General features: G+C 36.5%; 1 protein-coding gene across 1 annotated transcript in view; it reads left to right on the forward strand.

Moving 5' to 3' along the window:
- The window catches only part of ZNF215 (zinc finger protein 215), a 284,622-nt gene extending 272,338 nt beyond the window's left edge, over positions 1–12,284 (forward strand). Inside the window, exons 10-12 of the mRNA XM_059931013.1 lie at positions 1,076–1,208; positions 1,523–1,618; positions 11,377–12,284. Coding sequence (XP_059786996.1) covers positions 1,076–1,208; positions 1,523–1,618; positions 11,377–12,248 — 1,101 coding nt within the window. The 3' untranslated portion in view covers positions 12,249–12,284. The remainder of the gene's footprint in view (positions 1–1,075; positions 1,209–1,522; positions 1,619–11,376) is intronic.
- Positions 12,285–14,759: the final 2,475 nt, after the last annotated feature.

Raw genomic sequence — 14,759 nt, forward strand, 5'->3', positions numbered from 1 at the left:
AGGAGCAGAAGAAACCTCAAAGGATACTGAAATGAAAGGACCAAAGTGGTAGAGGAAAACCAGGAAAATATGATGTCACTGTGAAAGCAAAGAATGACCATATTTCAAGGAGAAATCCTTTAAAAGTTCAGAAAAGTGCAGCCTGAGTAGTGTCTATTCTCTTAACATCATGGAGATACAAGCATGCCTGGGAATGGAAGCCAGGTTGCAGAGGGTTGAGGAAAGAGGAAAAGTGAGGAAGTAGGCAAAACACATGTAGACAACTTACTCACAAAGACTGGCTCTGAGGTAGAGGAAGGATTTGTGTGTTTCAGTGTGATTGAAGGTAACTATAAGGACAAGGTTGAGAATGCTGGACGGAAAAGTGCAACAGCTGGCGGGATGAAGGCCCTTATGACCAGTATTTATGCAGTGCCTAACATTTCTAAGGGCTGGGAATATGACAGTAAATGAAACAAAATGCCTGCCTCTGTGGAGATTACATAATACTAGAAGTAGACAAACACAAGCAAATAAGATAATTGCAGATGGTAATAATTGTTAGGGAGAAAATAGAGAGACAGACTGATTAGGAAGATGGCTACTTTGTTGGGTAATCAGAAAAGGCCTATCTGACAAAGTGACATTGGGCTCTGAGACCTGAAGGATGAGGCATTAGCCAACAGTGTTTCTCAGTTAGAGATGCTCCCTGTTCTGCTAGGAGAGCCTACATTTTCATTATAAATTTCCCTCCAATCTGCCTTAAGCTCTTCCTATTCTGAACTCTTTCTGTGTAAATTATTTGTACTCTATAGTAATTTTTTGTTGCACAATTATTCCAACCGGTTTTTCTCCTCAGTTAAAATGTAAGCTAATCTAGAGTTAGGACAGCCCTTCATTTTCCTTTCCCAGCCCTCAAAGAGTACCAAGTTGATAGGCCCCTAAGGTAACTTGATTTTTATCACTTAGAACTCCAAACATTGTCCTATCAATTTTTTTTTGGATATTCTCGCCACCTACCCTGTTCTTTCCAAATTCATTTCTCCTCTAGTAATATTTTTGAGACCTTTGATTAAAAAGGAACTTAATGTTTTAGGAACCAGTGACATTCAAAGATGTGGTTGTGGAATTCAGCGAGGAAGAGTGGGGGCAACTGGACCCTGCTGTAAAGAACCTGTACAGGGATGTGATGCTGGAGAACTATAGGAACCTGAATTCATTGCATAAAGGTGGCGTCTGCGTATTTACCTCATCTGCCCTTTAGTAGTCTCTTCATCTACTGTTAAAAACTACTGTTGAAGTGGTTGAGGGCATTTGGGTTTCAGTTTAGGTTTCGTAATAACTTCTGGGCACAATAGCAGATTTTCTTGCTGTATGTGACTGAAAGTCCTTTCTGATGTAGAGCTAGAAATACACAGGTCCACTGGCCTTACCTTTTATCAGCTCTTAGACTACTACTTTGGGATGGGATTCTCTTCCCTATAAAAATGTCTGAAATGTGTTTGTTTGTTTGTTTGTTTGTTTTCCTTTTCCCCATGTACAGAGCATCTACTTTCCAAACCAGCTGAGACCTCCAGGTTGGAGAGTAAGGAAAAAAGTTGGATAATGGAGCAAGAAATTCTAAGAACAACTGTTTTTGGTAAGCAACAGGTAGATCTGAGGCATTTGTAAGAAGCTTCTGTTCATTAAATACACAGATAATGTACAACCCAGGGTTTGAGTTGTTGGTTGGGAGGTGACAGCAAACCAGCTAAACTTTGAAGAAGAAAAGTCATTGCTTTTTGTTCACAGATTCCTTTTCTTATATGGACAGGCAAAAAAGTGGTGTGGGTTAGGAACACAAACTCTTTTTTTTTTTTTTTAATTGAAGTATAGTTGGTTTACAATGTTGTGTTAAGTTTCTGGTGTACAGCAAAGTGATTCAGTTATGCATATATATATATATAAGTGTGTGTATGTATATATATATATTCTTTTTCATATTCTTTTCCATTATGGCTTATTATAGGATATTGAATATGGCTGCCTGTGCTATACAGTAGGCCCTTGTTATTTATCCATTCTATATATAATAGTTTGCATTTGCTAATCCCAAACTCCCAATCCATCCCTCTGCTCCTCCCTCCCCCTTGGCAACAACAAGTTTGTTCTCTATGTCTGTGAGTCTGTTTCTGTTTCGTAGATAAGTTCATTTGTGTCATGTTTTAGATTCCACATGTAAGTGATACTATATGATATTTGTCTTTTTTTTTTTTTGATTTACTTAGTGTGATAATCTCTAGGTCCACCCATGTTGCTGCAACTGGCATTATTTCATTATTTTTAGAGCTGAGTAATATTCCATTGTATATATGTACCACATCTTTATCCGTTCACCCATCAATGGACATTTAGGTTGTTTCCATGTCTTGGCTATCGTAAATAGTGCTGCCATGAACATTGGGGTGCATGTATCTTTTTGAATTATAGTTTTGTATGGCTATATACCCAGGAGTCGGATTGCTGGATCATATGGCAACTCTATTTTTAGTTTTTTAAGGAACCTCCATACTGTTCTCCATAGTGGCTGCACCAGTTTACATTCCCACCAACGGTGTAGGAGGAGGAACACAGACTCTTAACACAGGCAGAATTGCCTGGGGCAGCCTCCCTGCCAAGTTTCCTCTTCTGTAACGTAACAGTGTTTACCTCCATGTTACTGTGAGGATTAAATGAGTTGATATGTGTAGCACACTTAGAACAGCCTCTGGCATGTGGTGTTATATAAGCAAATGTTAGCCAACCTAACATTAAATCATATTCTCTCTTTTAAAGAAAAGGAACTGCTTTATACTAGGGTGACTCCAGTAATCTTCCATTTTTCCTTCTTTTACTGTAAGACCTCCTTAACTTGTGCCTTCCTACCTTCATTGTAATCTCTATGTTCTTATTAACATTTTGTTTGTGAGAGATTAGAAATTGTTGTGTGCTTAATATAAATTTTAGTAAATAAAGTATGAAGAGGAATATAACTCACCCTGTTACCTCACTACCCAGAGCTATGCAGTATTAACATCGTGGTTTGTTTTCTTAAGCCATTTTCTTTGTGATGATGTGTGCCTATGGCTTGTAAATATTTTTCTCCAAAACTGGGATCATTGAGAATGTGTCATTATGTGTTCTGCTCTTCTCACCTCATGTGATATCATGAACAAATACCCATTTAATTAGTCTATGAAAATGTGGTTTCTTATTCGCATATGACAGCCCCTCACATGCATGTATAATAATTAACCATTCCCCACCCCAACTGTTGGACATTTAGTTTGTTGCCAGGTTTTCAGGCATATCTGATTCCTTTCACAGGATTCCTTCTTAGAAGAGAAATTTCATCCCAAAGGGTATAACTATATTAACTGTCTTGTTACATTAGGTTATATTGTCTACAAAAGAACTATGTTGTCTACTACCAACTCATACTCACTAATAATGAGAGTGTTACTATCACTTTAGTTATTATATCTCTGTTATCACCCGAGCAAACACTGGGTATTATTTACCTGAAATCTTAATTTGTTAGGCAATTGACTCCATTTCTTCTTTCATAAGGTAAATCCTCTCCCTGATTATCCTTTCGACCCCATTTCTCCATGCTTTTTTTAACTTATATTTTCACCATTTCTGCCTCATTCTCCCATTAGCTTTTTAACATTTTCAGGTCATTATTAATTTTTTAACTTTCTCTCTCAACCCTACACCCTCTTCTAATACTCTGTTTCTTACCTCTTTATAGCCAGACTTCTCCGGGTGTTTTATACTTGCTTTTCTCTTTTCCTCACCTTTTATTCCTCAACCCGTTCCTGTTGAGCTCTTACCCGAAATACTAATCTTAAACAGTTCTTGTTCAAGTCACTCATGACTTTATTGGAGCGAGCTCCAGGGGACACTTTTTAATTCCTTATCTCATTTGACTTCTCAATAGCAAGTGACGCTGTTAACTGCTGCTCGTTCTGAAAACACTCCTAGGTTCCTGTAATACTCCTGAGTTTCTTCTTCTCTTTCTGGCTAGTCTGTCTCTGTCTACTGCAGACCTGTCCTTCTCTACCTATCTAATACATTTCAGTTTGTCAACATTTGATCTCATCCTGTCTTCTCTTTTGACTCTGTATTTTCTTCCATCTACAACTGCAGCTTCAATTATCACACATTTATAGCAGCTTACAAGTTCATATCCCCAGCTCAGGCTTCAGCTCCGAAATAAAATTTATATACACATGACATTTCTCTTGGATGTCTCAAAGATGCCTTAAATTTCATAAAACCCAAGTGATCTTTTTCCTTCCCAGTATTCTTCCATTGTTCCCTAGCTGGATGAGGTGCCATCCATCCAGTTATACAAGTATAGTTTAAGTATTATCCTTGACAGCCTCTTCTCCTTCACCTATCTAATACTTGTTTTTTATACTAAATATCTCTTAAATGAATCTACTTCTCTATCTGCAATGCCACTACTGTAGTCCATGTCCTGTCATCTCTCACCTGAACTATCACCATAGCCTCTTGTCTTAATACAAGATCTTGGCTTCCCTCTTAGCTTTGTCTCCCCTCCACAACTCCAGTGTTTGAACCACACTGCAGTCATGGAGATCATGGTTTATCATGTACTTGCTGAAACCTCTGTACTGAATTCAGTTTTGCTTACTTCACAACACACTTGTCCCTACCTACTTCTCCAACCTCATCTCACAGTACATCCTTTTTGCACTCAAACCACACTGATCTACTCTCAGTCAGCCAGCATCAAATATGTATTAGCATCTACTGTGCCCTGTGCACTCTGATAGGTGTTGGGGTTCAGTAGAGAAAAAACACTTCCACAGGGAACATATTTCTGTTGTCCCTTGAGTGTGGCTTGCCCTCTCCCATCACAGGACCTCTGTGCATGTTGTTTCTTTACTTAATGCTCTTCCTCCTATCTTTGCCTAGTTGACTCCTATTCCTTCAGATCTCAAATAGGTCCATATCTCCTCAGGGAAGCCTTTCTTGACTGGGTTAGTTTTTTCTATTATATACTCCCATAGCACCATATTCTTTTCCTCTTACCATTTATCACAAATACACTCTACATGTGTCTCTGTGAGTCTTTGTCTCACCCTAGGCTTTGTGTTCCTTGAGGGAAGGCAACATGTCTCTTTCTGCCTACATTTATATCTCCGCCTTTTGCACATATCTAGGAACCAAAGAAACAGATAGATAGATGGATAGATACTGGATTATGAGAAAAGTAAAAATTATTTGTTTTGGTCATCTGTGATTCAGTAAATGGTTCTTTTATGTCTGTTATCAAGATTCTAGAGGTTTTTAATTAGTATATTACAAGCTTATGTTAAATTCTTACTATTGACCATATTTGTGGCAAATGAGATGTGTCTGAAGACATTTTTAAAAATTATTTTATTCATGGAGCCTGCCAAACATATTTTTTATGTTATCATGTATCTCCCCCATTGTTTTATATCTGTTAATTTTATACATAAGAATTTTTCCATCCCAAAACTAAGGTACATTTTTTCATTTTATTCTAGCTCCATCTACTTCATTATTTAAATATAATATACCTTAATCAATCTGGAATTTACTTCAGTAAATGTCATTTATTTTCCCAGTTAATGGATTTTGGTGGATTAATGATGGCCACAAAATCTTTGTCACTCCCTCCATTGAAGTGTAGATGTTGTTTTCCCTCCCCTTGACTCTGAGCTGGCACTAGATTCTTTGATCAATAAAATGTAGCAGAAGTGACACTGTGCCAGTTCCAGATCTAGCCTGTAATAGGACTTGCAGCTTCTGCTTCTTTCTCCTGGAATTCAGCAGCCACTAGTTCTAGTACCCTGATATCACTATGCTTATGAGAAGCCCAACTTGGCCACATGGAACATGTATACACACACACAAATACACACATGCATCATGTATTTTTTTTAAGATTGCCACATTTTTAAAAATTGAAGTATAGTTGATTTACAATGTCATGTTAGTTTCAGGTGTACAGCAAAGTGATTCCATATATATATGGAAAAAAATATATATATATATATATATTCTTTTTCAGATTCTTTTCCCTTAATGGTTATTACAAAATACTGAGTACAGTTCCCTGTGCTATACAGTAGGTCCTTGTTGGTTATCTATTTTATATATAGTAGTGTGTATATATTAATCTCAAACTCCTAATTTATCCCTCCCCCCTTCCCCTTTGGTAACCATAAGTTTGTTTTCTATGTCAGTAGGTCTATTTCTATTTTGTATTTAAGTTCATTTGTATCATTTTTTTTTTTTTTAGATTCCACATATGGGTGACATCATGATATTTGTCCTTTTCTTTCTGACTCATTTCATTTAGTATGATAATCTCTAGGTCCATCCATGTTGCTGCAGATGGCATTATTTCATTCTTTTTTATGGCTGAGTAATATTCCATTGTATATATGTACCACATCTTTTTTATCCATTCCTCTGTTGATGGACACTTAGGTTGCTTCCACGTCTTGGCTATTGTAAATAGTGCTGCAGTGAACATTGAGGTGCATGTATCTTTTTGAATTATGGTTTTGTGTGGATATATGCCCAGGAGTGGGATTGCAGGATCATATGGTAGTTCTATTTTTAGTTTTTTAAGGAAACCTCCATACTGTTCTCCATAGTGGCTGTACCAATTTACATTCCCACCAACAATGTAGGATGGTTCCTTTTTCTCCACACCCTCTCCAGCATTTATTATTTATAGACTTTTTGATGATGGCCGTTCTGACCAGTGTTAAGGTGATACCTCATTGTAGTTTTGATTTGCATTTCTCTAACAATTAGGGATGCTGAGCATCTTTTCATGTGCCTTTTGGGCATCTGTATGTCTTCTTTGGAGAAATGTCTGTTTAGATCTTCTGCCCATTTTTTGATTGGGTTGTTTGTTTTTTTGATATTGAGGTATATGAGCTGTCTGTATATTTTGAAAATTAATCCCTTATCAGTTGCATCATTTGCAAATATTTTTTCCCATTCTGTAGGTTGTCTTTTTGTTTTGTTTATGGTTTCCTTTGCTGTGTAAAAGCTTTTAAGTTTAATTAGGTCCCATTTATTTATTTTTGTTTTTATTTCCATTACTCTAGGAGATGGATCCAAAAAGATATTGCTGCATTTTATGTCAGAGTGTTCTGCCTATGTTTTTATAGGAGTTTTATAGTATCTGGTTTTACATTTAGGTTTTTAATCCATTTTGAGTTTATTTTTGTATATGGGGTTAGAGAATATTCTAATTTCATTCTTTTACATGTAGCCTGTCCATTTTTCCTGGCACCACTTATTGAAGAGACTGTCTTTTCTCCATTGTATATTCTTGCCTCCTTTATGGTAGATTAATTGACCGTAGGTGTGTGGGTTTATTTCTGGGCTTTCTATCCTGTTTCACTGATCTGTATTTGTTTTTGTGCCAGTACCATACTGTTGTGATCACTGTGGCTTTGTAGTATAGTCTGAAGTCAGGGAGCCTGGTTCCTCCAGCTCCATTTTTCTTTCTCAAGATTGCTTCGGCTATTCTCAAGATTGTCTTTTATATTTCCATAGGAATTAAAAAATGTTTTGTTCTACTGTGAAAAATGCCATTTTCACAGTATGTATATAGTAGTGTGTATATATTAATCTCAAACTCCTAATTTATCCCTTCCCTCTTCTCCTTTGGTAACCATAAGTTTGTTTGTGTAATGCCAATTACACAAAATGTAATTTGATAGAGAGTGCTTTGAATCTGTAGATTGCCTTAGGTAGTATAGTCATTTTGGCAATATTGATTCTTCCAATCCAAGAACATGGTATATCTGTCCATCTGTTTGTGTCATCTTTGATTTCTTTCATCAGCATCTTATAGTTTTCAGAGTACAGGTTTTTTGCCTCCTTAGGTAGGTTTACTCTTAGGTATTTTATTCTTTTTGATGTGATGGTAAATGGGATTGTTTCCTTAATTTCTCTTTCTGATCTTTTGTTGTTAGTGTATAGAAATGCAACAGATTTCTGTGTATTAATTTTGTATCCTGCAACTCTACTGATTTCATTGATGAGCTCTAGTAGTTTTCTGGTAGTGTCTTTAGGATTTTCTACACACATGTATATTTTTAAGGCTCACCAAATGTTTCAGATCTAGAATAAGATTCAGTGATCCAAGTTTACTAGAGACAGTATAAGGTAAATTTGGATAGAGCATATAAAGCCAGATTTTGGAGAGTTTAACTAACTAGGTGATTTGAGAAGTCGGGGGAAATTGTTAGGCCAAAGAAAGGCAGAGGTGGTTTGGCATGGGCTGGTCTCCAGGAGAGAAGTAGGCAGAGACCCAGAATTAGGATTATAGGCTAAGGTTTAAAGTTTATTTTTGTTTTAGGTTAGAGACAGGAACAGTCTTATAGATAAAGCACAGTTTATGAGTTTGGAATTAGTGGTCAGGAATAAGCCAGTGATTTGAAATCTATTAGAGAAAAAAGAGAACAAATCATGGGTTAATATTATGTGTAAACAATGGTATTAACACTAAAATCAACAGATTCTTAGGCCTATTACCATAATTATTTAATATTTACCTGAAGGTTTTAACTAATGAAAGAAAAATAAATGAAACAAATGAGAAAATTAATAGAAAAGAGAAAAAGCTATTTGTGTATGATAACTTTAAACTTAGAAAATCCAAGAGACTCAGTATCAGAATGATTATATCTGTTTAGAATTTCGTTAAGGTGGCCAGATATAAAATAAAAATATTAGCAGCTTTTCTACATATTAGAACCAAGCGACTTGAAAATAACAAAATACATGAGAGTGATTTTAAAAATAGAAGTAAGGAAGTTGCATGAAAAATGAGTTGTACAAATATGAGGAGAACATAGATTTACTTAAGGAAATACAACTAGGAATTCTGCTATTTAATAAATACTACTAGAACAAAATTACGGTTTTGGTCATCTATTATTTCTAACAAATTACCCTAAAACTTAGTGACTTAAAACAATTATTTTATTAATTCTCACAATTTAGTGAGTTGACTTAGGAATTCTTACATTCCATATGATGTTCGCTGAGGATGCAGTGTTCTGGGAGCTTGACTGGGATGGAATGGCCAAGATGACTTGGCCATTCCAACTATGATCACATAGTTGGAAGTTGGTGCTAGCTGTCACTGGGAACTTAGCTAGTCCTGTGGACCACAACACCTATACATGGCCTCTACTGAGGCAAAGACTTCTCACAGCATGGCAGCAAGGTTCTGAGAGGGAACATCCTGAGAGGAATTGAAAGCTGTGGGTCTTTTAAAGGCTAGGCTCAGGGACTTCCCTGGTGGCGCAGTGGTTAAGAATCCACCTGCCAATGCAAGGGACACAGGTTCGATCCCTGATCCGGGAAGATCCCACATGCCGTGGAGCAACTAAGCCCTGTACTTTAGAGCCCGCGAGCCACAACTACTGAAGCCCATGTGCCTAGAGCCCATGCTCCACAACAAGAGAAGCCTCCGCAATGAGAAGCCCGTGCACCACAATGAAGAGTAGCCCCCGCTCACTGCAACTAGAGAAAGCACAATGACAAAGACCTAACGCAGCCAAAAATAAATTAATTAATTAAAAAAAATTTTTTTTAAAAAAAATAAAGGCTAGGCCCAGAAATAGCCTAGTATCACTTCTATCACATTGTGTTGGCCAAGCAGTTGCAGGATCAGCCCAGATTCCAGGGGAAGAAAAATAGACTCCACTTCTCTATGAGGAGAGTATCAGAGAAAGTGCCATAATTCTGATCTGCTATAGTCTGTCCTCTGGCCACAAATTAACTTTATTTTTCTCCCTTGTTAATTACATTTACTCTCTCCTAAGATGTCATTTCATTATGGCATCAATCTTGAAGTCCAGGAACTCATCCTCTAAATTAAGTCCAGGTTTGGAAGAGGTTCCTCTCTCTCTGAAAACCTGTGAGTTAAATGGACAAGTTATCTGCCCCCACACATCCAATATACACTGGTGAGGTAGAGACAGGAAAGCTACAATCGATATTTCCATTATATTCCTAGGCTTCATCCTAGGAGATTCTGATTTAATTGTCTAGTTTCCAGTGTGGGTATTTTACAGACAAATAATGATTTCTCGTAGAGATTAGACTAAAGAAGGCTGAATTGATATATACTTGACAGAGTTGGATGTATCAGTGAGAGCTTTGAGGTAGAAGTCATTTCATAAAGTAAAGTAATAGTACCTAAGGACAGATTAGATATGAGAGGTAAAGAGCAATGGTTATTCAAGTTCTCTTCATGAACTCTAGTGTAAATGTTAGAAGGCCAGTGACTCACTGAACGAAAATGAGGACATTGAGGGAAGTTCTTTCCACATGGAAGATGATAGTCTCTCATTTGTTGAGTTTTGGAAGAGAGTAGGGATAGTCAAGTAGAGGTGTTCTAGTGACTGTGTGAAACTGGAAAGCTGAAGGTCTTGCTTGGCTACCAATAAAGTATAGAAGATAAATTCGTTAGATATATCTGATGTTATGTGGAAAAGGAGAAAGCAGGAAGTCAGTTAAATTTAATTTTTTAAAAAAATGCTAGAATATACAGTATACTGGGTATATTTATATAGAAACTAAGTGAAAAAGGAATTTGAGAAGGAAAGTGGAACTTTATCAAATGAAATAGAGAAACTGAAGGCAGGTGAAAACAGAGGAACCCAACCTGAATCAGAATAGGTAAAGTTTTGAGTTCTAGGAAACACATAGAAGTGTCTGAGCACTGTTAGAATCAGGAGTGATTATTTTGAGCCCAGGATAAGATTGGTTTCCCTGCTATCATATATTACAGTTCTTTCTGCCTCTGTTAAATGCAGGGAATAATTGCTCTGTATGGAAAATAGGGGCACTGTGATTGCAAGTTTGCTTTTAGCTGTTAAGCTATGGGGCCTATAAATTTAGACATGTTCCTGAAGACATTATTAAATTGGTATTTTTGAAGGGCTATTATGTGGAACAGCTTGGGGTAAAAGAGACAGGATGCTAGAGAAAGGAAGATTAGGTATAACTTTCACAAACTAGTTACGAACCAGTGGTGGCTTGAACTGTGATATGCCATGCCATCCCAGTTCATATGCTGATATTTTACCTAAGTTCTGTGTATTCTCCTTAGTATTCTTGAATAGCTCTCATATTTTGTGATCTCCTGATCCTTTTTAAAATATTTTTATCCCATTTATTTCTTCTGTAATCCTTGTTTTCTAACCTTGCCTCACATTTCCATTCTGTATTTAAAGACCCATAAAATATGCCTATACCTGTATATGGCTCAGCGTCCCTTTCCTAATTAAGCAGTTTCCCTTCTTCTAGTTCATGGAATTTTTTATTTACTTTTAGACAGAGAGATAATTTCAGAAAATCAGGATTTAGTTCCAAAGCAGAGAATTTCTGGAGAAGAATCATCCCATGCAGTGATTATGACAAGACTGACTGAAAGTGGACATCCTCCTTTAGATGCCTGGAAAAGTGATGATTGGTTATATAGGAACCAGGAACACTGGGACATAAATTTGCCACAAGAAGCTTTCGTTCATAATGCAATCTACACTGAGGAGGGAGACTTTGAATATAGTGAAAATAAGAAAAGTTTTGATGTTAAGTCAGTTAACTCAACTTTTGACACACAACAGGGAGTTCCTATGAGAAAGGGTTCCCCAAAGTGTGATCAGCTTAAAACTAACTTCGAATTTAATTTAGACTCAGTAGGTAAGCAACATTCAGAATATAACGGATATGGGAATGCCTTGAACTTGAGTACAGATACTCAGCACCCAAAAAGTCATGCCACAGTGAATTCCTATGAATGTTATCAATGTGGGAAGGCCTTCAGCCGCAGTTCATCTCTTGTTCGACATCAGATCATTCACACAGGAGAGAAACCCTATAAATGCAATGAATGTGGAAGATTCTTCAACCGACGTACAAACCTTACTAAGCATCAAAAAATTCACACTGAAGCAAAGGCCTCCGAAGGCAATCAATATGTAAAACCCCTCAGTCAGCCTGAAGACAGTAATAAAAATCCAAGACTCTGTTCTGCAAATAATCCCTATGAATGTGTTAACTGTGGAAAATCCTTCACCCGGAGCTCCTCACTTATTCGACATCAAGTGATTCATACAGGAGAGAAACCATTCAAATGTAAGGAATGTGAGAAAACCTTCAACAGGAGTTCAAACCTGATTAAACACCAAAAACTTCATACTTGAGAGACGTCCTATGACAGGAAGAATGTGGCATTATCTTCAGTCAGAACTCATTCAAAGTCCATGAATTTATTCTGGAAGGAATCCTGTGAATATAGTAAACGAAAGAAAATGTTTGTCGGAGATTATTCTTTAATTGATATGACTGAATTAATATGGAGATAAATCTGTTATTGGATAGAAATCTGAGGGAGCTTTTCCAGGCTTCAAATGAACTCATAAGGGCTCAGAGTTAAACATATCAACATGATAGTGTTTGTCTGTCATTATTCCGATATCCATTACCATCATCTTTCCCTAGTTCATAAATGGAACCTATAGAATACTTATATTCACCTGATCTATTGATGAAGTAGATATTAGGGAGGTGCCAAGCAATACCCTTGGACTTGACTCAAACTTTCAGTCCTTATAAGAAGGTCACAAGAAACCAGGAACTCACAAGAATATATCCATAGAAGGACACTTCTAAGGACTGACTCTGAATTAATGGCGAAGACCACAGTGACAGCCAATTACTTCACACCTAGTAATATTCTTAGGTGTCCTGGTGCGGAGTGGGGACTGGAATTGGAAGAGGGTTTTCAACTGCAGTGGTGGGTGGATGTGTTGTTAATCTACATGTATTCTCAATATCTGCATTTGTTGAAGTACTGTTTGGGATCTAGGCTTGAGAGACATCCATAGCCTTGGGCTGTCATTTATCCCAAACATTAAATGGTGAACAGAGTGTCCTAATACTCTGTGTACCAGAACTGCCTCTGTTTTCTGTAAGCTACATCAGGATCCCAAAGGGTTCTTGAGACAAGATGTTTATCTTAATTTGCCCCCAAAGATTCATACTGGAGACATTCCCAATGAATGTTGATGGTGACTTTTGTCAGAGTTCATACGTTATCCAAAAGCAGAAAACATATTCTGGAGTGAACCCCTATGATGAGTTAATAAATGTGAAAAATTATTCTGTGTTCATTTGTTCATTCTTTACATCACAAGCTGTTAAATTAAGACAAAACCCTATACAAGTATTGATAATTGATAGGGAAATTCATATCAACATAAGGCAACTTGTGAAGAATCCTAAGAGAAGAACACTCTGAACATAGGAAATTCTTGAGGTATCTAGTTCAGTCATTCATCAAAGCAGTGACATGTTTAATATAATGGATTATGACATTCTTCTTTTAGGCATTCTAAGTCTAATAGTTCACCTTTTTTATAAGCTATAATTTTCTTTTGGCTGGTTGAAAGATTAAAGTACTATTTTCATTTGTTATCTTTTTTCTCAACAGCTAGCTATTTGGGCCTAAGTAAAATACTTATTTTTACTCCTAAATCTCTACGCTTTCCAAAAATTAAAAGATCTATATACTATTTACTAAGCTAAACATACTTAGATTCGAAGAAAACCCCTTTAGAGTACACTTAACATTTAATTTTTGCAGAAGAGTTACAGCCAGTTAACATCTTCCAGCCTTTTTCCATAAACCTATTTACTTAATAAACATTTGAATTTCACCATGTGCATTCAAAGGCAGGTATCTAAGCTGAAACATGAAGAAAGTGAAAATTAGCTAGATTGTGTGTGGTGGAGTGTGGGAATGTTAGAAGAGATGAAAAAGAAACAAGGAGTACAGAGCTACAGAGTGATGAGGGCATGGCATCAGGAAACACGTTCACTGACTGGAATGTGGCACTGGAAAAGAGTGGAGCAGGAATACACAGAGGTGAAGTTAGAGGGAAACTCAAAGGCCAGATCGTGAAAGGCCTTGTAAGCCACCTTAGAAGTTTGGACTTCATGCTAAAGGTAGTGGCAAAAAGTAAAATTCCTGTCACCACAGTTATTCAGTGCTCTGAAAGTGCCAATTGGAATAATAAGAAAAGGAAAATAAATGGAAATTGGAAAGGAGAAAATCATTTGCTGATGATATGGTAGACCATTAGGACAACCTAAAAAAATCAATTGAAAAACTTAAATTTAATAAGTGAATTCAGATATACTACATACACCCCACTTCCCTCAAAAAATACCTTGAATAAATGGAAACATGTTTCTGGATGAGAAGATAATTGTAGAGATGTTCAATCTCCCCACATTAAACCATTCTAATCAAATATTTCATTAGGAAGATTATTTCACCAAGTTATTATAAAGTTTATTTTGTAGAAGTAACAAGTTAAAATAGCTATATACCTTTTTATTAAAGGGGGGGTGATAAGAGGAGCCTTACTACTAGTAACATAGTACGGTACTAACCTAGGAATTGACATCTCTGGGACAGAATTGATAGTAACTAGACCTAGATATTTGTAAGAATTTAGCATGTCATAAATTATCACTTCACATTGGTATGGAAAAAAGAATAGTTAATATTACATTTATATCATATGCAGGTATATTAATTAGGTGAATATATAATATAGGCTGATATTTATTAAAATCAAAAATTAAAAGTTGAACATCAATGAAAACTGGTCTAAAAAATTAACTGTCAATTCATGATAGAAGTATAA

This window comes from Balaenoptera ricei, chromosome 8, assembly GCF_028023285.1.
Source record: "Balaenoptera ricei isolate mBalRic1 chromosome 8, mBalRic1.hap2, whole genome shotgun sequence".
In the NCBI taxonomy this organism is placed as follows: Eukaryota; Metazoa; Chordata; class Mammalia; order Artiodactyla; family Balaenopteridae; genus Balaenoptera; species Balaenoptera ricei.